The 23,261-nt window shown below is 50.4% G+C and overlaps 1 protein-coding gene across 1 annotated transcript; it reads right to left on the bottom strand.

Moving 5' to 3' along the window:
- Positions 1-13,074: 13,074 nt before the first annotated feature.
- Positions 13,075-15,167, bottom strand: C1QL2 (complement C1q like 2). Its single transcript, XM_072789257.1, has 2 exons — positions 14,484-15,167; positions 13,075-13,834 (listed from the first exon to the last, which is right to left on the bottom strand). The coding sequence occupies exons 1-2, from the start codon at positions 15,165-15,167 to the stop codon at positions 13,655-13,657; spliced, it is 864 nt and encodes a 287-aa protein (XP_072645358.1). The 3' UTR covers positions 13,075-13,654.
- Between the last annotated feature and the right edge of the window lie 8,094 nt (positions 15,168-23,261).

The following is a 23,261-nucleotide window of genomic DNA, read 5'->3' as shown; positions in this document are numbered from 1 at the left end:
TGCCTTCATTGTTCATTGTCCCCCTGGCAGGTTTCCACCAGGATGACGGGTGCTGCTGAGCACAGCAGGGAGGGCCAGGGGCCACCATGTGAGGTGCTGGTCTAGTCCACAGTGGGTGGGTGGGAAAGGCATTGGTCCTAGGAGGTAAACTCTGTGAGGCTGGGGGGCTGGCCGTGTCTTCCCACCCATGGCCACTGGGTGGGGGCAATCCTGGTCCAGCTCAGCGCCTAGAGCATCCCCTCACCAGCCAGGAAGGATCCAAGCTGGTATCAGCCACTCTGTCTCTGAAACCTTGGGAAAGTTACTTAGCCTTCCTGTGCCTCAGTTTCCTTGTACATAAAATGGGGATGATTCCTGCCTCATTAGTGGGTGGTTGAGAAGATTAAATGAAGTCGCACATGTAAAGCACTTAGAAGAATAGCTGGTGTGTGTAACAAGAGCCCAGGAAATTGTACTTATTGGTACGGTCATCATCGTTGTTGGGACAGGGAGAAAAGTGGAGACAACATCATCCCTCAAGAGACAGTCATATGATGTCTTAGAAGAGGTCATGGAGCCGGATCTGGATTCCAGCTTCGGCTCCACCCCTACCCAGCTATGTCACTCTGGGTAAGCTGCTTGCCCTTCCTGTTCCTCGGATTCCAAATCCATGAAATGAGCTTAATCACACCTACCTCTGCAGGAAAAAAATGACATCACAAATATAAAGCATACAACATGGTACCTGGCACTGAGGAAGTGCTCAGTAAATGATGGATGTTTAGTAACAAGAGGGTTATTCTTAAGATTAATGCAGTTGATCATTCCCCTCCTGAATTCTCAGGGCTCCATTCTTCCTCTTGCCCCCCCCTCCTTCTACAACCTGGTACTCATCTGGGATAAGATGAGAATCACAAATCCACCCTGAAGGAAAAACACGCTCAATGTCCTGACCTGATGGCACCTTTATTTAAAATTTTGATACTTTGTTTATCATGGGTTGGATTGATTTTGAAGTTGTAAATATTGCATTAAAATTATTTTAATTACTGAGGTTTTTCGGCACCCCTTTACATTTGTGCCTCACACCAGCGCTTGAATAGAGGCAAGAAAAAGCCTCCACGTGAGGGTATCAGAAGCTCCATCCGGCTGTAGTAGATGGGGAGACGGGGGCTGCAAGGTGGCAGGGCTGGATCATGATTGTACAGCCCACCAGCTTTGGGATTTGGAGGTTACCCTGGAAATGCCAGAAGATATGGGAGGTTTACCAAACAAGGAGCTGAATGTGGTTGACTGCCATTTGATCATCTTGGACTTCCTCCGCCCCATCTCCTGCAGTGGCAATAATAGAGAATTAATCAGGAAAACTCGGCTAGGCCCCCGGCCCTCAGGAGCCTCCAGTCATGAACCGGTAGTGAAAACATTTATTTGCTGTTTAAGGGCTGGGGCTTCAGGGTCCCTAACTTGGCAGCCCTGTTATTCCAGTGATATAAAGGAGGCAGCTGGCAGCAGGCAGGAGGACTTAGCTAGCCAGCTGCCCAAAACACACATGTTAGAGATAGGCTCTCATGTCCCTCAGTCCTGGAGCTCAGCTGTGAAAGTGCCTCCTCCTGCATCCCATGTGCACTAGGCTAAGTGATGGTCTTGCTTCTTTGTTTCATCAAGAAGTTCCCCTCTTTGTTTGGTAAGTTAACAGCAGAAGTAGAATAAGACAGTCCTAAGTTTCACCTTCAGCAGCCAGACCTCCCAACACCATGCTGCCCACAGTGTAGGACTTGTGACATGCTCCTCTAGAAATGGGGGCTGGGGGACACATGCAAACTACGGTCATCCACATCCCACTCAGCAAAGGTGGCCAGCGAAGCCAAAGCTACAGCCTGCTGCCAGGGCCAAGCAAGGGCTCACATGGCACATGATACAGCCAAACTCAAGGTGAGAAGCGCCAGGTGTGCCATGCCCCAGACTCTCACCATCTTGCAGAAGAGGCAGGAAGCACCTTGGGTTGTGCCTCAGGAGAAAAGCCAAATCCTCAGCTACCTCACATATTTGTAAGAAGCTGATCTTGCCTTACAACTTTATCCTCATTGGTGGGGAACTGCTTGTTCTTCAGCTCCAGTTGCTTAGAAGTAGACCCATCAGAAGCTGCCAGGCTTCCTGCTGGGCTGGCTCACTGATGGATGAACTGGGCAATGGCTCTACTCCCATGTCCCTCAGTGGGGAGCCACTTAAAGAAAATGAGAAAGGAATAGATGGAGGCTTCTGGAAGCTGCCATTTGACTGGAGTTCATTTGGATAGAGATCATCTCACAGGGCCTGGCACACAGGTACACATTGGATACATGAATGATGGATGGATGATAGATAGATGAATGGGTGGATGGATGATGGATGAATGATGATGGATGGTTGGATAGATGGATGGATGGATGGATGGATGGATGGATGGATGGATGGATTGATGGGTGGGGTGGAGAAATAGGTGAATAGATGGATGAATGAATGGATAGATGGGTGGATGACTGGATGGATGGAGGTGAATGAATGGGTAGATGGATGAGTAGATGGATGTATGACCTAGTAGTTAAACCCAGGAGGTTATGCAAGGGTTGGGGTAAATGAAAGTGTCTGCTCTAATTAGCCTGTAATAAGGGTGGAATTTATCTTTTTACTCCCTCCCCCCTCATGATTACCACATCTGGACCTCTCACATTGAGCAAACAAAAGCTCTTAGAATCCAACAGGACTGACTGGGCAGTCATTTCTAGCACAACTATTTTACCAGCTGTGTGGCCTTGGAGCAATCACTTCATTTATCTTAACCTATCATCATTACCATATCTTATTTGTAATGGGTAAATAGAAACTAAGAGTTGCCCCACCCAGTGCCCAGGGTCATTATAGAGATAAAATGGGAAGGAACTTTCTGTAATCTCACCATGCTGGGGCATCACTACAAATGAGACAATAGACAGAAGGTGCTAGCATGCTTCAGAGAGTATCAAGTAAAATAAAAGTGTTAAGTTGCTGCTGGGTCACATGCAGGTACCTGCAGTAGTGTTTCTGGAACATCATGATTTTGGATCCCTTAGGTCACTTCACCCCTGCCCTGAGGTATTGCTTCTCCCAGCCTCCTCCATCATGCAGTCCTCAGGCTTGGACTCCTCCCCACTCTCCAGCTCACCACAAATACAAACTCTAAACACATTTCAAAGAGATGTTAACTATGTATGTTGGGGGCAAGGGGAACTAAACAATGGCATACAACTCTTCCATCTTTCCAAAGTGGGGTAAGAAGGGCCCAATAAGTGAGGTGTTCTGGGCCAGTACAGCACCATGGCAATTGATGCTATTGCCTCCCTCCATATACACAAGCACCCACCCACCCACACATCCTCACACACACACACACATGCACCATCCCATGCACAAGCATCCTGGCCACAATAAACCTGCAGCACACCATTCACCAACACACACACATAGATCACAAATATACTGTGATTTATATACAAATACAAATATATAAATCGCATCTACTCCAACACATATACATTCCATATGTGCACCCACACAGAGACAGAAAGGCTCCATGAGACCCCTCCCATGTCTTTGCCCATGCTGGTCCCTCTCCACCAGAATAGCACCTCAAGCTCCTGCCAGTCCCTCACCTCAATATGGCCTTCCAAGAAATGGAAGATTCAATGCCTCTTTATCTCTCCTCTCCCTGTCCCACCCTGGGTTCAGTGATTCCCTCCTTGTTGCAGTCTCCACTCTCTCCAGGTAATAGGTTCCCTGCGCTGGGCCCTGCTCTGCTTTTCCTCCTCCACTGAGAGTGTCTGCAGGACGGGGTCAAGTCTCATGATATATTGTACCCCAGGGCCTGCCACAGAGCTCAATGTAGATAAATCAATGCATCTTTGGAGAATGAATATGTAACCAGCGAATCCTCAGTGTGTAAGTCTTTTCTGTTCAAACCCATTGCAGTCTCATAAGGATGATGACTTTAATTTAGGTGGTAAACCCCAACTCAGAGGTCACCAGCTCCAGGAAACCCTCCCGATCACTTCAGTCCTTCCCGGGCCCTCTCACTTCCAGATCGAAATCCCCAGGACCTAGGACAGCCATCTGAGCAGCCCTTCCCCATGTGTGCATGCTCACCACACACCTTAGCATCTCTGTGGGGCAGAGGAGGGGCTTTGTTGCAAGAGAGATCTGGGCATGAACTCAGAATCTATGACTTCTTAGCTGTGAGCCTCTGTTACAGGTCAGTTAACTTCTCTAGTCTTAGTACTTATGATCTCAGCTATGAGATGAAAAGAAAAGCATCCATCTTGCAGGGCCTCAGAATTTCAAATGAGGTTACACTCATCACTGACACCTCCCAGAAGGCACTGGACAATGGAGGAAGTACTATTACTATTATCATTGATCATTATTATTCCTGGGACACCTGCCACAGCGCTGGGCACACTGTGGATATCGATTGGGAAGATTTTGGATGAAATGTGGCAAAACTGGCTTTTAAAGCCTGGAAACCAGCAGACTTCTTCCCGTTGGACTTCTCCCATCCGACTCTGTGGCCTCGAGCAGGAGCTGGGTCTCTGGGGCGCACATCCTGGAGCTAGGGAAAGAAGGAAGAAACCAACCTTCCAAAGACTTGTAAGGTCCATATCGATCTTGTGGAGGCAGGGCAAGCCTTGAAGGAGTCCAAGGCCTGGGCTGCATGCCCTCAATGTACCCTCTTGAATAGGCTGTGATGAGCTTCCCCCCACCCAGCCCTTGGAGCTTTAGTGGGGATTAGTGGGTGTTCTTACTATGCATGGCAAGAGGCCCTGAGCCACTGGGCTGTGCTTGTCAATTTGAAATCAGGCTGTGATAGAGCTGGGCCGTCAATGGGAGTTTGCATATTCATGTAGCAGAGCCCTGAGATTTAGTCATGGCTCCAGGCTCAATTATGCAGGGGCTTATTAGCTTGGGAGTCAACAACGGAGCCCCACTAGGATCTGCACAGGATCATTGCATACATAACCAATGTATAGGGACCAGGCCAGCCACTGTTTACCACATGGGTTCATTCTCTCTGGAGGGCCAAGACATGAACAATGGAAAAGGCACTGGTCTGAATTCTGGCTTTGACATTACAACTGTTGAAAATGGCCTCTCATCTCCTCATCTGTGAAATGGGTGCAATTATCTTTACTTCACAGGCTTACCAGAAGGATTCCAGACATGTTTGGGAAATACCCTGGGAGGTCCCTAAGACACTGACCTCTTCATAAATACCAGCTATTAACACTGAAATCCTGCCCCTTCTCATCCCAAGCAGCCTTGGTTTGATGCTTCCCAAAATGTGTCAGCTCAAGACAGAAGAGTCCCTGACAACACCTAAGCATCTCCGGGTCTCAAGCGCTTACTCTGTGCCTCATACTGTGTTATGACATCTCATTAACTGCTCCCAGCCATCCATGTGTTGGGAGCACTGGCCCCATTTTGCAGACAGAGAAAGTGAGGCTTAGCCAGTTAAATATCTGTCAAAATATAGCAGAGCCAGTTTATGGTAAAGGTGAATTTGAATCCAAGTTCAAAGACTATTGTTGAGTTCCACTGAATATTAGTAGCTGAGAAAAGTGGCTGGGGACACAGGTAGAAAAGTGACTTTTTCAAAACAAATGTTTGAATGCAGGTAATAACTAACTTTTATGGAGCACTTCCCATTAACACAGTTGACATCCATTAGCTCATTCATTCCCGCATTAGCCTTATGAAATAGAGGGCATTTTATGGGAGAGGAAACCATAGCTCAGAGAGGTTATACGCAAGCCTCAGATTACCAGTGGGCCAGTACGAGGGACAGAGCGTTGGATTATAGGTTGTGAAGCCTTTGAATCAGACAGATCTAAGCTTAAAATCTGAGGCACTGCCCTGCTGTGTGATCTTGGGCAAATCACCCAGCCCTCTCTGTGCCTTGGTCTTGCCCCTCTCCCAGAGTTGCGAGAACTTTTGAGCTATTTAACTTGCTAAGCCTCACTTTCTTCCTTGTATAGATTAAGCACGATAACACAGATAAAGGTTCAGCTCAATAAAAAAAAAAAAATGGTTAAAACCACTTTTTTTTTTCTTTCTACAGACTCTGTGTCCATGACCTGGTTGCTTTTAAAGGGTTGAGCTATTTTAGTGCTCGCAGTTGCTGCCCACTGCTCAGTCTAGTTCCCAAGCACACGTCAGATGCCCAGTGTGGCCTGGCACCCCTCTGCCAGGGTCAATCTCTTCTGCTGGCCTGGAGTCACCAAGCATTAGAGGAGAATGCCTGACCTGACCTGCCTCCTTCCCCTTCCCTGGGTGCAGGGAACAGGGGAGAGGCAGCAGCACCCAGCCCTGGACAGGCGAACTGCAAAGAAGAAAGGGGAAAGAGAAGGGGGTCATTCTCTGAACCTCATGCCTGGGGACCTGGGTACACAGCTGAGTAGCCAAATAGGTGCCGAGTTCCTGCCTGCCTCTCACTCATAAAACTGCAAAAAGCTGCATCTACCTGGAAGAAGAGACATCATTTACTAACTCCCACAAAAGCCCATGTGGGCAAGCGAACACACACCATTAAAAAATCACAGCTCTGCCAACCAGCTGCCCAAGCATCGAAACCAAGAGTGGTATTCTTTCTAAGAAGTCCTCTAGCACCATCAGGACCCTGGGCTCCAGTAACCCTGACTCCCTGAAACTTCTCCCACCTGCTGATATATTGCATCTTGAGCAAGGTTCCAAAGTTGGAACAACACAACATGGGCAGCAGCCAAGGACCACATTATTCATGAGAGACACAGAAAGAGGCAGAGGCATAGGCAGAGGGAGAAGCAGGCTCCCTGCAGGGAGCCCAATGCGGGACTTGATCCCAGGATCCTGGGATCATGACCTGAGCCAAAGGCAGACGTTCACCCATGCCAAGGACCATCTTAACTGGAGATCAGGATGCCCAGAGCTCGATGTCTCCCCTCTGCTCCTGTTCACACACAACTGGGAGTCCCCGTCCCTCCCCCGGTGCCAGCAGGAGCCAACTGGGGCTGGCTGGAGTTCATCTCTTCCCTGGCTTCACCCAGTCCCAGGGGAGGGGCTGCTGGATGGAGACCATATGGCAGGAGGTGGAGAGCGACAACAGGAGGGGAAGCACTTGAATAATCTACACACCGAATAAAGATGCTGTTTATACGGCTTCAAAAATGAGGTAGGATCTTCCCGTGAGGTAGACGTGGGAAGAGCAATCCGGTTAGCCGAGGCTGTTCCCTGCCAGGGCAGGAAGGCCAGAAGTGGCTGACAGGTCCAGTGGAGGAAGATTGGCCTTAGCAACCTGAGTTCATTGTCTGGGGTACAACGGCGCACGCCTCGGTCAACAGAGAAGAGGCACACCAACTGCCCCCTGCAAGTTGCTCGAGAGGTGGTTAAGGGAACGAGTGGGTGCAGAACAGTGTTTAGAGGTTTATATTCTTCAGGCACAAAACCACACATACGTGCATTTGCAAAGACGGGAAAAATACAAACCAAGCTGTTAACAGAAATTACCTCTGGGGAAAGATTGCATAAGGAGAGGGGGACTTTTTACTCTCTCTCTTCTATTGCTCTATACCGTTTACATTCTTTGCGAGTGCATTATTGTGTCAACAATTTTTCAAATGGTGTTTTGCATTTGGAGAAAATAGAAGAATCTTGACAGAAAAGCACCCACTGACGGACCCCCACTGGAAGTGAGGCTGCTGCCCAAGCAGCCCCAGAAGGCTAACTGCCATGTGGGGGGCTCTGGAGAGGGGATTAAATCAGCCCAGAAGCCACAGGGTGGCAGTCGTCATAAATTCATGTCAACTGGAAGGTTCTGCTGATTTCTAGAGGTGTGACTATGGCCTTGAGCGTTGCAGTTAGTGTTCCTTTGCACATTCATCCAAACCCTACAAATGCAGGCCGCCCAGGAGTGGAGGCAGATGGGGACAGATTGGTCAAGAGCAGTATTTGGCTGCTGGAAAATCCCCTCGATCCCATTATAAAGTCAAACACCAGAGTGGAATTCTTTTCAAAATCTACCCTCTCAGGATCCCCTATCCATCCATCCATTCATCCATCACCCATCCATTTTGTAAATTTTTATTGAGCACCTACTGTGTACCCAGAACCATTCTAAATACTAGAGAGGGGGGGGAGGTTCAGTGGTGACTCACAGTGTTGGATCTACCCTACAGAGCCTACAGTCCATGGGGAAGACACACAACCAAACATGTCATTACAGCAGCATGGCCAGCACCATGGTAGGGCAGGTCATGGTTCTGTTGACCAGGGAAGGGGAGAAGAAGAAGCCCTTGGGCACGGGGTAAGGCTGGGGGGTAGTAGAAGTGATCTGCCAGCTGAGCCCCGAGGGAGGAGTGGAAGCCAACCCAGGGGGCAACAGCATTGAGTGGTGTAAGGGACAGTGAGGAGGGGAAGAATGAGAAGTGCCGGGAAAAGCTGATGGCAATATCAGGGAAGAGTAGACTCGTAGGGAGCCTCCCCAAAAATACTCTGATGCAGCTTCACCTTCACAGTGCTTGATGGGGAGGCTGATTTGTATCAGTGAGCGCTGAGTATGGTTTGTCTATAAGATCTCACCTCCCTGCCACACCCATATTCCCAAAAGAGCCTGTGTTCTGGGGCCAAACACAACTTCGAGGCAGTCCTGGTCTTCACCTTGCACAAGCCTCAAAAACAAAAACAAAAACAAAAAAACAAAAAAAACCCCTCTAAGCCTCAGTTTCCCCATCTGTAAAGTGGGGCTAATAGTAATACTTCACAGGGGCATTGTGAGGAAACAACTGGGCCCTAGCACCAATTCCTGGCACATCATAAGTTCATCATAAATGAAAGCTGTAGCTCTGACTGGATTGGCCGTGATTTGGTGAATATCAAAGCTTAATGATAAGCACATGAGAGCTCATTGTACTGTTCTGTTTTCTTTGAGTATTTGAAATTATTACAGTAAAATTTATTTTTAAAAACTACTGCTTGTATTATTTCTGCGATTGCTACTATGATCCATACTCCTCTGAGGAGTGTTCCCATTCATTGAAGGGAATCAGAATATGACAATTTCAGGAGACCAAAACCTTCCTCCAGAATTTTTCCCTTCCTCCTGCCAAGTTAATTCTCCCAAATATTCAGAGGGACCTGAGAGAGACCTTGCAACCCCTGGCCCATCCTGATTCCATGGGTTGGCTCCAATGCCAACATCAGAGCTTCAAAATCAGGTGTAAAAAGGAAATACTGAAACTCGAGTTTTATTTATTTCTAATCTTAAAAAAGAGAGAAAAATCAAGCATTCCTAATACTTAAAATACAGATTGAAGCTGTGCACGCAAAGAATTAAAGTGTACAGCCTTAGCTGTGACACATAAAAGAACATACATTCTTGCTTAAGATTCTGGAAAAATGGCAAACCGAAGGGAAACACATGGATTAACCCTTGTTAATTAACCCTTGTTTCTTTTCGTTCCAGTGAGAGGAGACCTTTCTCCAAACTTGGTTAGTGAGCTGAAAGAAAGTTACTGACTTGTGTGGAGATCTGTTGATGAATATGAATACGAATACAAAAAGATAGAAATTTTTTTAAAGTATGGATTGACATTACTATACATAAATTATTCACAAGTCAAATACATAGATTGGGTGCAAGTGCTCAAAAAATGTTTGTCCAATAGGACTGCATGATCAGTGAAGTCTGGAGCAACTGGTCTCCATAATACGGCCCCTCCACAGTGTCATCAGAGCTCCATGCAGAGGGGGATCTGGATGTTTTGTTTCAGGTGCCCCAGAGAACCATCTGCTCACACAGGTGGGAGGAAAATGTAGCAGACGGCATAACTTCCACTGGAATTTAGGGTCAGGTGTGTGTATCTCATGCACTCAGGCAGTCCTACAAAAAATTAGTCACATAGATGTACACTCTGGTAAAAAGCAAGGGATCTCTCACCATTCAGGGACAGTCATGCTCCTGCACCTGCAAGGTGCCCCCTCCCCACCACCAAAAGGAATAAGGGAGAGTTATTATAAGGGAAGGTGATCGGGGGATCCCTGGGTGGCGCAGCGGTTTGGCTCCTGCCTTTGGCCCAGGGCGCGGTCCTGGAGACCCAGGATCAAATCCCACGTCGGGCTCCCGGTGCATGGAGCCTGCTTCTCCCTCTGCCTGTGTCTCTGCCTCTCTCTCTCTCTCTCTCTCACTGTGTGCCTATCATAAATAAATTTAAAAAAAAGTTTAAAAAAAAAAAAAAAAGGGAAGGTGATCGGGAGACCCTAAGAAGAAGGGGCATGGAGGTTGCTGATGGAGACAGGTAGGTCCAAAAAGAGCATTTGGAGTTTGTGACCTACGGGTCCTACTGGACCATCAACAGTGACCCCAAGGCCAGGATGTTTAGCCGATCCTCAGGAGTGGGAGCCTCTGTCTGGGGTGCTCTCTGCAGGCAGCCTGGGCCAACAAAGCAGGGCTGGGTCTTCTCATCTGACCCTTTGGAGTGTGCTGAGACTCCCTACATCCAAGGACATAAGAAAGGGTAGGAAGTGTGTCCCACCCATTTGATCTCTTCTCAAAGGCCTGTGAACTCTGGGAGGCAGATGTGCTTGGTCTGTGCAGTCAGAGGTCATGTCCTGGTTCGGGCTTTTAGCTTTGTGAACTTGGGCAAGTCACTAGACCTCTTGGAGCCTAATTTCCCCCCCTCTCAGATGAACAGAATAAAAGCTTTCTTACTTCCTGGGAGATGCCAGTATAATAATCCCAACCTAAAAACACAGAAAATAGACCCAAAAGCAATTAGGAAATGAAGACATACTTTCTAAGTACAATTGGTGATAATTCTCTACTCAACTATTGATGAGAAAGGTAAGGGTCTGGGGCAAATGGTTTCTTGCATCCCACGGGCACTCCAAGACTGAGAGCACGCAAAGGTGGCAATGGTGGGAGGCCTGGCGTCCTCATTCTTCCCTACCTCTGTCTCAGGGTGTCCTCCAGAGATCATGGGATCGTGAATGTCTATGAGTCTTAAGGGGCTGCAGACACAGAGGGAGGTTGTCCAGGGCCGGTGAGCTCCTGCCTCCAGCCTGCCACCTCATCAATCTATCATCCTCTTAGCAGCTGACACCTCTGGCAGCTCCTCCCGGCTGCCCGGGCATTAGAATTGCAAGAAGCTCAGTTGCATCAGGGAATACAGATGGAGGAATCTCAGATTCAAATTTGTCTAAGTATCGTGAACAGCCAGACCCGGGCAAGGCATCTCTACTGCCCTTCCACCGAAGGGGAGTGGTGGGGGTTTTGTTAGAAGTACAAATTGCTTCTTAATGCAGAGGATAAAGCTGGGCTCGGGCACCTCCTTAGAAATTCCTCCCGCTCCCAGGAAAGCCACCGCTGCATGTCAATTTTAATTTTTGAAATTTAAACCGAGGGCTTTGTGTCTAAGCTCCATCTCATCGGAGGAAGGGGAGGAATAAGTCAAAAAGGATTAGGGGCCCACTGGGGATTGCAGATCCATAGCAATTAGACTTCATTTGGGTCTCAGACATTTGGTTTTAATCGCATTTCTGGATGATACAATCGACAAGGCATCAGAAATTGATATGTATGCAACTGTAGATGGCCCCCACTCTGCCCTCACCAGTTCCTGGCCTCAGCTGGGTTTGGGCTCTGCGATCAGGAGGGTGGAGTGGGGCGGAGTGGGGAACTAGGGTTCCATTTGGGTCTGGAACTGGAGAGATGGTGGTTTGTGTGTCTAGGAGTGTCTAGGTGTGTGTGTGTGTGTGTGTGTGTATATAATTTGTTTTCCCCCAGCTGTCTTTGAGCACTTTATCCCTGGACTGAAAGCAGACACAATCATCACTAATATTCAAGTGAATGGCAATAAAACATTATTCAAATAAAATAAGAGCATAAAGAGGAATAGCGACAGTGACAGCACTCAAGGCAGGGGGTGTAATTGTCTCTCAGATGGGACTCACAGCTTTCAGCATCCTCCAAGAATGAAAGTTCAGCACAATGTGATTTGGGGGCAGACATCCAGCCATGAACACTGTCACATACCACACTGACATGGACCGATGGATGCGTGTGTGTGTGTGTGTGTGTGTGTGTGTGTGTGCAGTCATGTCACTTGGATTAGTGATGACAAACACGACATTATATCCATTGGAGGGGTGCGTGCACCTGTGTATTTCCAGCTTTATCCAGGTACACACACTCTAGGGTTGCCTCTGCGCACACATTTCTCTTCAAACAACTGGTCAAAATGAGCTAAGTACTGACAGGTTGCTAGCCAGTTATTTTGTAGATAACTTACTGTTTATCAGAGCTCAGCGATTTAAAAACTAAACAAAAAAGTAAAAGGAAAAAAAGTAAAACTACATGGGGTGTTTTCTAACTCGTGAGTGTGGTGAAGGGAGGTAAAGATGGGGGACCAAAGAAACACATTCGGGTTCAGAGCAGGTGCTCCACACCACTGTGCAAACGGAAGGGAAGACCCCAGAAAAAGGGTGTCTCTCCATAAAAGTGTCTATCTCACACCACCTGGTTCTGGGTGAATTCAGAGAACTGATGGTTCACAGGACTGTCTCTGTTTACCAGCTCTTTTGAGAGATGTGGATCTAGCTGGTGTGTGAGCAAATGGACCAGTGCTGAGTATACCATGTGCTTGAGTGGGTGCATTTCTGCGGGGGACTTCTGTGCTTCCTTTTAGGGGCAAACATCTCAAAGATCACCTGTGGGCAAGTGCCTTACTCACGCCTCCCATTTGCAGATGTGCTTCCTCCTCCTCTCCCTTCTCCAGAAATTTTTGCCCTTTGACCTCCTCCCACAAGCCTATCCTCTCCTGGGGCCTCTAACTCCCCCCCCCTCCACTGGGCTCTTCCAGTTCAGGGCCACAGCCCAGGGGACCGCATCCCCATCTCATCACGTGTCTTCCCCCACCCCAGGTGTCAGGGCCAAGGCAGTGGCTGGCAAGCAGGGCATAGATGAGGCTACTCAGGGCCAGGTGAGATCTTTAAGCCAAAGTAGATGTCTGGAGGCCCCATCCTCTCCTGGGGCCCCACTGAGAGAGAGTCAGAGCCCAAGGTCTAAAAACATAATTTAATGCATCAACGTGGGTCTGAACCGGGAGTGCGGTGGACAGGTGAATTTTCCGTTTGCTGGGATTCTGCTGCGGGTAGTTTTTGGCTGATGGACAGGGAAATTTGCACGTGTATTTTGGGTCACAAAGAAGGATGCCCCAGGGAGCTCCTGCTCACTTTGGCCTATCTCGTCCCGCTCAGGGCACTGGGAAAGGGAGGGGGGCTGGAAGGGCAGGCCTCCCGCCCGGCCTGTCCAGTCCAATCAGGTTTGCAAAGTCTGAACTGAGCTGTCTCCGCCTCTGGGGGTTTAGGGTTCACGCTCACCTCGCCACTTGAGCATCCCCTTCTCCCTCCCCAGGTTGGGGACGGGGACCAGGAGGACAGCCCACAGAGGAACCGGGGTGAGAGTCCGCAGACACACTGAGGTCAGAGCGGGTCAGGGAGGACGGCAGGGATGTGTCTTTTCCGTAGATGTCAGGAAGTGTCATGAAGCGAGAGTGGTCCTCTCCAGCCGGGGAATAGCTCTCTGCCGCGGGCCTCGGGCGGCGTGAAGCCACTCCGCCTGGCGCTCCCTGCGCTCCTAATCCGGGTACAGAAGAAAGCCCGAGAACGTGCTGTATTTGTTGTTGTTGCCTCCGTGCGCCTTCCCGCCGTCCAGCTTCACGTACACCTCGTCCCCTGAATCGAGGTGCAGCACCACGCTGTTGCTGGCGTAATCGTAGTTCTGGTCGGCGTCCTGAGCGATCGCACTGGCCCGGACCTGGGGGCGAGCCGCCAGAGCAGGTGGGCCGGGGCTCCCTGCCTGGGCCTTGCCCGCCCCCCACCTGGCGCCCCTCCACGCCCCGCGGCCCCAGGGTCGACGCTCCCACCCAGGCTCCTCTCTCTCTCCCTCTCCCTCTCCCTCTCCCTCTCCTCTCCCTCTCCAACTTGGCCAACTGCTTTCCCGTCCCCTCCTCTCCACAGCAGGCTAGCCAAGTCCGGGAAGGAAGGAGAGAGGGAGCTTCATAAACCCTGACCCAGCGGGGAAGGGCAAAAACCAGGGGACCAGGGCCGAGAAGAAACAAACCAAACCAAACCAAACCAAAAAGTGGAGGGCAAAGGGGAGACGGGGGCGCAAAGGGAGAGTTAAGGAGGAATGAGGCTTCCGAAGAGCCCACGGGGCGGCCGGCGGGTAGCCAGTGGCCGGAAAGTGCAGTCGGGGTGGCGGGGTCTCGGGCGCTCGGGACGCAGCCTACCCGCGACCGGGGCTCCCCGCCGAGCTGGGTGCGCCGCGCGCTCAGTCCCAGGGCCCGCCCGGCGCCCGGAGCGGGGCAGGAGTCGGGCTTCCCCGGCGGGGTGGGGCGCGGGGTGGGGCGCGGGTGGCGAGGGTCGCCTGCGGGGACGTGCGCGGCCGGCGCGGGGTGACTGACCTGCCCGTTCTTGCAGAGGTCCGCCCACATGCTGGTGCCGTCGCCGCCGCGCATGAGGATGTGGTAGGTGAAGAAGTAGATGCCGCGCACCTGGCAGCTGAACTTGCCGGTGGTGGGGTCGTAGTGGTTGCCGAGATTGGTGACCACGTCGTCGAACTTGAGCACCTCGTAGCCTTCGTGGGGGCTCTTAAGACCCACGTAGAAGGCGATCTTGGGCCCGCTGAAGGCCGCGCTCAGCGCGCCCGTCACTTCGCCTTCGGAGTCGCCGCCGCCCCCGGCTCCGCCGCCCGCCACCCCGACCCCGCCCGCCGCGCCCGCCGCCAGCTGCAGGCCGGGCAGCCCGGGCCGCCCCGAGTCGCCCTTCTCCCCCGGGGGACCCCGGGGTCCAGGCGGGCCCGGCTCCCCGGGGGGTCCCCGCGGCCCCGGCTTGCCGGGTCGCCCCGGGTCGCCCTTGGGTCCCTGGATGAAAGGCGGCGGCGGGTTGGCGCTCAGGTCCTGCATGACTTCCAGGGCGGCCGTGCTGGGTCCCGGCGGCGGCGCCTTGGCTCCCGCGGGCCCCCCTGCGGGCGCGGCGCCGTACGGGTCGCAGATCATGCGGCAGGTGCCCATCATCTCGTAGTGCGCCGCGCCGGGGGGCGCCGCCTGCAGCAGCAGCGGCACGGCGATGAGCAGCCCCAGCGCCATGGCCAGGAGCACGCCGACGGTCGCCAGGCAGGCGCGCCGCCGCCGCTGCCACAGCCGGGAGGCGACCGCCACCAGCTCCTCCTTGCCGCCCGGGGAGGTAATGGTGGGGCGGCGCGGGCGGCCCCGCTCCCCGCGCTCGGGGGCCGACTCCGCGGATCCCGGCCGCGCCCCCGACGTGGCGACCCCCTGCTCCGGGCGCCCGACCACTTCTAGCGGGAGGCGCCTCGGCCCAGGGGCTGGGGCTGCTCGGAGAAGCCGCGGAGCCCGGCGCGCATGGCGGGGGCGCCCAGGCTGAGCCCGGCGCCCCTCGGGTCCCGGCGGCGGCTGCGGCGGCGGCTGCGGGTGCGGGTGCGGGTGCGGGTGCGGCGTCCCGCGCGGGCTCGGCGGCGCTGCCTCCCGGCCGGCTCGGCGGGGTCCGGGGCTCGGCGCGCAGGGAGGGCGCCCCGGCTCCGCGGCGCGCTCTGCTCTGCTCTCCCGCGGCTCGCTGGCTCCGCGCGGAGGGGGGACCCAGCTACCCTGACGTAAGGAGTCCGGGGCTGAGCGGCGGAGGCGGCGAGGCAACGCGCGCTGCCATCACTCGGGAGACGGCGCCCTCATGTCATCAGCCTCCGGTCCTCCTCCTATCCCGCGGCGTCCTCGGCAGGGGCGGCGAAGGCGCGGTTCCTCCCGCGGCGCCCCGGAGCCACAAGTGGGCGCAGCGCGCGCATCCCGGCCCCCGCGCCTCCGACACACCCCCCGCGGCCCCCTCGCGCGCCTCCCACCCGCCGCACACCCGCGCCCACGCGCGCCCTCGGGCCTGACCCGCCCCACCCCGCCCCGCCCCGCCCCGCCGCCCGGCCCGCCGCGAAGGTTCCTGGAATCCCCGAGCTGGCGGGGTCCTTCGGGGGACCCCAATCCATCCCCCTGCCTGTGAGCCGGACCAGATTTCAACCCAGCAAGTCAAGGAGAAGCTCAATTCCTTGAGGCCCTGGAACGAAGGACTTTCCGTAAATCTTGCTTTTGGAAGGTCCTTCACACACCTAGTCCGAGGACTCCAAGTTATATAGGCTCCAGAAGACCACCCCACCAAATCTTCGAATGAGTCTTTGAAAAGCCCAAAGCCCTGGATACAAGAGTCTATTAGCCTCGACCCCTTTCTTCTACCAGGAAAATCACCGGCCCTCATTTTCTGTGCAAAGATCATTTAAATGCAAATCCTTAACGCCCAGCGCTTGGTGGTAACCTTGGTACACCCAGCTCCCACTCGGAGCCCACCACTACCGGGCAGATCCACAGTTTCCTTTGAACATCCCCAGTTCCCTACTACCGAGGTGGGTTTAGTTGTGTATTTAAAAAAAAATGTCTAAAGCCATTCTGAGCCAAAGTTTTGAATAAGCACTGACACCAGATTTAGAGAATTATCCATCTCCAATGCAGCATGTGAGGATAAAGAAAGGATGGGAAATTCTCCTGCGTACTGGGAAGACCTCCAGCTCCAAAATCAAAAGCCCTGGTCTTCTGGTTCTGCTCTGGCCGTGAGCAGCTGTGTGACTTTGGACATTTCCCTCTCTGAGCCTATCTTCCTAAAGCCCCAGCCCTCCCCAACATGGGAATGCACCCTGTGGGGCCTGGGAAGAAAGTCCAAGCGCTGATACCAGTGCTTGGCAACGCATCAGCATCTCTGGAACAACCATGCGCCCTCCTGAGGCTATTGCTTTGAGAAGAACATTCATTTATCAGGTTTTGTGTTCTTTTGGGTTACTTAAAAATCCATTTTGTTTTTCTGGTCATTCTGGGTCATTTCCCCACTGCACCCCACGGTGCTCCAGCCTCTTTCTCCATACGTGTATTTCCCAGGGCATAGCATAAGATCTGTCACCTGGTACATACAGGCCTCAGTACATATTTGTGGAAAAGATGACTGAACCTAGCCTGAAGCAAACTTTACCCAGGGGAGAAGGGGCAGAAAGAATTCATTTATTGGGCACCCACTTTGATGCATCAGGTGCTTTGCACGTGCTCCTTCACTTCCTCCACCCAACGTCCCTATGGATTAGCAATTACTCTCTCGTTATGCAGATGAGAAAACAGAGGTTTTGAAAGTGCACAGTGCTGCCCAGTGTTCCCTATCCAAATGACAGAGCTCAACTCCTCATTCCCTGACCAGGGGATCTGCGACCCTGGCAGTGAACTGTTGCCAGCTAGCTCCTGGTCACATTCTTCATTGGTATGCTGAGTCCTGGGAGCCCTCCATTCCCTTCCTTAAGGCCACCCCTAAAACTCCGGAACCACAGTGATTCCAAGAGCCACACCCTCTGGTCCCAATCCTGGGTCTGCAACTTTGTATCTGCATGACTTTGGGCAATTGCTTCACTACTCTGAACCTCAGTCTCCATGTGTGAAGAATGGGAGTGCCAAAATTACCTGTCTCAGAGTTATTGAGAAATCAAATGATTAATTAATATAAAAGCCTTAGAATAATAGCTGATTCAGTAAAAGTGAGATTTACTATTATTAATTCTTGATACCTTAGACCTCCCCCTTCACCATGATCAAGATCACTAAGATGAGACATGTGGGTAGTAAGTGGGGTGGGGGGTAGATTTGTGATTTAAAAAGGAGAGAGACCCAAGACCACCCACATGCTCTGTCTTTCCCCAAAGCAGAGAAGAGGAACTAGACCACCCTTCCCACACTGCCCTCCTCTGGCTGCCTGCCCTCCACCGAAATTCTGCAGAATGCTTCTGGTCACCAGTTGCACCTGGAAAAATGTTTTCCAGGCAGACCATCACTCAGTTTGAATTCCCAAGCCCTGCAGACCACCATCCCCAAATCCCCATGTTTTCGCCCCTGCAGAATCTATGCAGGGAAGAGGCAAGGAGGGGCAAACATTTGAGACCCAGGCTTTTACCCTTGCAGGCAAAGCAACCTTGCCCCTGGAGCACTGATGGCCTTGCAGGGAGGAGGGCTTCTTCCCAAGGCCAGACCTCTACCAGGAGCCGGGACAGGGGCAGTTAGAACAGGGTGAGAGCCAACAGCCTCCTGCCCCAGACCACATGAGTCATCAGGTCCTGCCCCTGCCCCCTTCCCTCCCTCTCACCATGGCAGAGCCAGACAGAGTCGCCTGCAGGAGCACTTAACACCCCTGCTTATCAGCCTGGCTTCTACTCTCCCTGAGTGATTCTTGTCATGGGTGGCTGTCTTCTCATTAATATTAATTATGGCCTTTCTTAGCCTATTGCCTTCCATTTAGACCATGGTTTTACATTTAAGGCCCAATAGTGACTTAAATCTGCCTCAAATTGCCACTAGTAAGCCAGCCTCATTTCTTCCACTAATGCCTCCACCTTCTCACAAAGCCCTTGTGGTCTGTGATACAGAGTTTGATACCTGGGGTCACACATTGTCTTATCTGGCACTCTAATGGCCCATACCAGGAATAAGCCCCATTTTTCATTCATCTGTCCTCCAGTGTCTTCAACCTGGAATGCCATTCCTTGCTTATCTCTCTAGTCTCATCCCTAATTATCCTTCAAGTTCCAGCTAAGTGTCACGTCCTTGTCTGAAGTCTTCCCTGACCCATCTCCAAGCAGAGTTGACAATTCCTGCCCTTGTACCCTTAAAGTACCTTGAATGGGTTAAGCATCTGACTCTTGGTTTTGGCTCAGGTCATGATCTCAGGGTCGTGAAATCGAGCTCCACATTGGCTCTGCGCTAGGTGTGGAGCCTGCTTAGGATTCTCTCTTTCCTTCTCCCTCTGCACCACCCTCCCTTCACTGCTCATTCATTCTCTCTCTCTCTCTCTCTCTCTCTCTCTCTCTGGCAAAAGAAAAAGAAATGTACCTTGAATATACATGTGTCTGCCATCATATATCATACGACCAAATATTTGTTTCCTAATTAGTCTTCCCCATCAGGCTGTGAGTGCCAGTAGGTTAGGAATCATGTCATTCATTTGTTCCACAAGTATTTATTCACCCCTACTGTATGCCAGGCACTGTGCTACATGCTGAGTGCCTAGTGGTGAACAGTACTGGTGTGGTCCTGTCCATTCTAGCTATCCTGAAGGGCTTCCTTGACTCCCTCTACCTCTTTCTACTTGTGTTACTTGGGTTTATACTTGAATAGCTCCTACCTGGCATGGCTGTTTTTCTTTAAATTAGGTCTGTGCCCCCAAATAGACTGTTAGCTCTTTAGAAACATCATCTTGAATACATTGGCCAATCTCCTACCTCCATCGCCAAAGGGAAGGGAAGCATGAGGTAAGGTCAGAAAGGTAGGCAGGGGCCACATTACCAAAGGTCTTGGGGGCACATGTTAAAAGGTGTCGATTTTAATCTGAGTGTAGTTGAGAGTCCCTGAAGGAGTTTAAGTAGGGAAGTGGCATGATGCCATCTACATTTTGCAAAGAACAGGCCTGGTTTCCATTCGGTGAATGGTGTGAGGAAGGGACTAGAAATAAGGAAACCAGTTTGGTGGCTATTGTGTAATCCAGACAAAAGTTAATGGTGGCTTGGTGTGGGATAGTAGAAGAGAATTCCAGATGCATTTTGAACATGGAAACCATGGGTCTTACTGATGGATTCAAGGTGGAAGTTAAGAGAGGAGGAGGAAATCAAATTCATCTCCTAAGATATGGCTTCAGCAGTTGGGTGAATGGACATGAGAAGGGGGATATTTGGGGAAGAATAACTTCTTATGGCAGATGGGAGGTAGGAGGTAGAAGGAATTGTGAGCTCAGGTTGGTAATGGTAGGTGTGAGATATCAGTGATATATTTGAATGAGGCATCACCTGGGCAGTGTATGAGTCTAGTATTCAGAGGTGAGGTCAAAACTGAAGATATACACCAGAGACTTCTCAGGATACAGCTATTTGTAGTCTTGAGAGGGAAGAATAGAGAATGGGGGATGGAAAGAGGGAGAACCCAGTCTCATGATGAACAAACTCTCCACCCCAGTCATTCTGAAGCTGGGTAGAGGAGAACCAGGATATCTGCAACAAAGATTGAGAAGAAGTAGCCAGAGCAAGTAAGGAAACTAAAAGGATGGCTGAGAGAGAAGAGCATTTCAAGAGGGAAGATATAATCAGTTATTTGGAAAGCTGCTAAGAGAGTAAGATGAAGACAAAAAATAGCCAGTGGATAGAAGTTATTGGGGATTGTGAGAAGGATAATGCTGTGTGATCACAAAACCATTTCCTTTTCCCCTTGGTCACAGCCAAATTGTGTTTCCCAGCTTCCCCTGCAGACTGGTGAGGACATATGCCTGAATTCTGGCCAAGAGAATGTGAGAAGTGATTAGAAGCCATTTTCAGGCCTGGACCCTACAATTTCCATGTAATCTTCCAAGCTCTCTTTTCCTTTATCTGGCAGCTAGATACAGAGGCTCTGAGGTCCCAGGGACTGCAGAGCCACTTGGTGAACAGAGCCCGAGTTCCTGAATGACTGCATGGAGCAGAGCTCCTTTTCCTCTTTTGCCCACGCCAGCCCACACTGAACAATGACCTGAGTGAGAAATAAATCTGGATTATGTTAAGTTACTAAATTGCGGGGGTTATCTGTTATAGCAGTTGGCCTCGCCTGACTAATACAGGAATTTTTTTTAAGATTTTATTTATTTCAGAGGGAGAGAGAAAGAGAATGCACACACACAAACAAGGGGGAGTGGCAGAGGGAGGTGGAGAAGCCAACTCTGAACCAAGCAGAGAGTCAGACATAGGGCTCCATCCCAGGACCCTGGGATCATGACCTCACTGAAGGCAAATGCTCAACAGACTGAGCCACCCACACGCCCCAGTACAGGACTTTAATAAGATCCTTCAGAGGCAGGGGAAAGCACTGGATTGCAGTGTACTGGAGATGCATGTTAGATGAGGAAATGGAAACAGTGTGCACACACAACTCTTTTTTTTTTAAGATTTTATTTTATTTTATTTATTCATGACAGACACAGAGAGAGAGGAAAAGACACAGGCAGAGGGAAAAGAAGGCTCCATGCAGGGAACCCGATGTGGGACTCGATCCCAGGACTCCGGGATCATGCCCTGAGTCAAAGGCAGACACTCAACCACTGAGCCACCCAGGCATCCCACACACAACTCTTGAGAAGCTTGAGAAGGAAGGGGGCAGAGAACTGGGATGGCAGCCACATGCTGCTGTGGGAATCAGGAAGTAAGGTTAATGATGGGAGAAAGATAGACATGTTTATTTGCTAGCAAAAATGATATAATATGAAGTGGGGAGAATTAACAATCAAGAGGGAGCTGGGATAATCCAGTGCCTGAAGTTCTTTAGTAACTGACTCAGAACAGAAATGCGATAGAAGTCTTTAGCAATAATAGCAACAAGTAATGTTTACTGAGCACTGACTACCACCAGGGACTGGTCACCAAAAGTATTAGATACATTCATTCTTTTAATGAGATGTGTGCCCTGCTTTACAGATGAAGAAATGGAGATAAATCTATATATTTACAAATAACATTGTTGTATGTTATTTTCCCAATAGTTGCTCTGTATCCCAGCTACTAGGGATCCCAGCTACTAGGCCATTCTGCGTAAAGGTTTCATGTGTGTTACCTTTATCTCCCAGCTAAATGAAAGGCTTCTAAAGACAGGAACTATCATAAGAACATGGTAAGGGATTTGCTTCGACATAGATGGAGCTGGAGGGTATTATGCTGAGTGAAATAAGTCAATCGGAGAAGGACAAACATTATATGGTCTCATTCATTTGGGGAATATAAAAAATAGTGAAAGGGAATAAAGGGAAAAGGAGAAAAAAATGAGTGGGAAATATCAGAAAGGGAGACAGAACATGAGAGACTCCTAACTCTGGGAAACGAACTAGGGGTGATAGAAAGGGAGGTGGGCGGGGGGTGGGGGTGTCTGGGTGATGGGCACTGAGGGGGGCACTTGATGGGATGAGCACTGGATGTTATTCTATATGTTGGCAAATTGAACACCAATAAAAAATAAATTTATTTTTTTAAAAAAACCACACACACACACAAAAAGAACATGGTAAGGGGCGCCTGGTGGCTTGGTTGATTAAGCATCAGACTCTTGGTTTTGGCTCCAATCATGGTATCAGGGTCGTGAGATTGAGCCCCACATCTGGCTCTGCGCTCAGCAGGGAGTCTGCCTAAGGATTCTCTCTCTGCCTCTTCCTCGTCTCGTGGGTATGCACTCTCTTCATCTCTCTCTCTCTTAAATAAATGAATCTTTAAAGAAAATAAAAACATGGTAAGTGTTCAATAAATATAGTTCTTGACTATTGTATATTGCTTGAAAATTTCCCTTATCTCATGTCACGGTTTGCTCAAAAAGACACTTTGTATGGTAGAAGAATAAGAAAGGAGAGTAAGGATGGGGCACTAACTTTAACAGCCATGCAAGTTCCTGCTAGCTTTTGCAAAAACCAAAATGATTTTTTGTTCTCTCCCTCCCTCCTCCCCCCACCCCACCTTTCTTCTCATCTTTCTTTCCTTCCTTTCTTATGCATTCATTTATTTGCTCATTCATTCTCTCAGTAAGAATTTTATTAAGCACCTACCATATGCAGAACACTGCTGTGCAGGGGTGGGATGGGGTGCAGTGACTAGGAGCAGGAGAGAGAGGATTCAAGATGATGGCCTTGCTAAAGAGTGTGTAGTCCAGTTGGAGGGACAAGACTAAATAAAAAATAGAAAGCACCCAAACATCCATGTAAGATATCTATTTAGATGGTGTAGACAAGGAGAATAGATAGGAAAGGAAGAGGCTGCCAAAATCAAGTCACCATGGCCACAGCATTTAGGAAGTCTGTCCAAAGATAAAGAGACAAAGCATAACTTTAAAGGACGGGTAAGATTTGAACTGTCAAGAGATCTGGGTGGAGAATGGGGGTGGAGCCCTCCAAAGGGTGACTGGGGGCAAGGTGAGGAGACTGAGCTATTAAAAGCAAAGGGATCTGTGCAGGGCTGGTATAGACAGTAAGTTGTAGGTACCACCTTTCCTCTCAAGCCTCTAGTCCCCACAAATATTAATCACTATGCCCTTCGGCTATTTTTTTAAGATTTTATTTATTTATTTGAGAGAGACAGAGCACATATGAGGGGTGGGGTGGGGCTGAGG

This window comes from Canis lupus, chromosome 20 (assembly GCF_048164855.1).
Source record: "Canis lupus baileyi chromosome 20, mCanLup2.hap1, whole genome shotgun sequence".
NCBI classification, from domain to species: Eukaryota; Metazoa; Chordata; class Mammalia; order Carnivora; family Canidae; genus Canis; species Canis lupus.
Note: the sequence above shows the minus strand (reverse complement) of the source record. Positions and strands in the feature narration are given on the sequence as shown.

Excerpts from the sequence above, each read along its gene's own strand:
- C1QL2 (XM_072789257.1), bottom strand. The coding sequence starts at position 15,167 with ATGGCGCTGGGGCTGCTCATCGCCGTGCCGCTGCTGCTGCAGGCGGCG. Across the intron at positions 13,835-14,483 it reads ACCTCTGCAAGAACGGGCAG|GTCCGGGCCAGTGCGATCGC; the intron begins GTCAGTCACCCC and ends GCTCGCCCCCAG.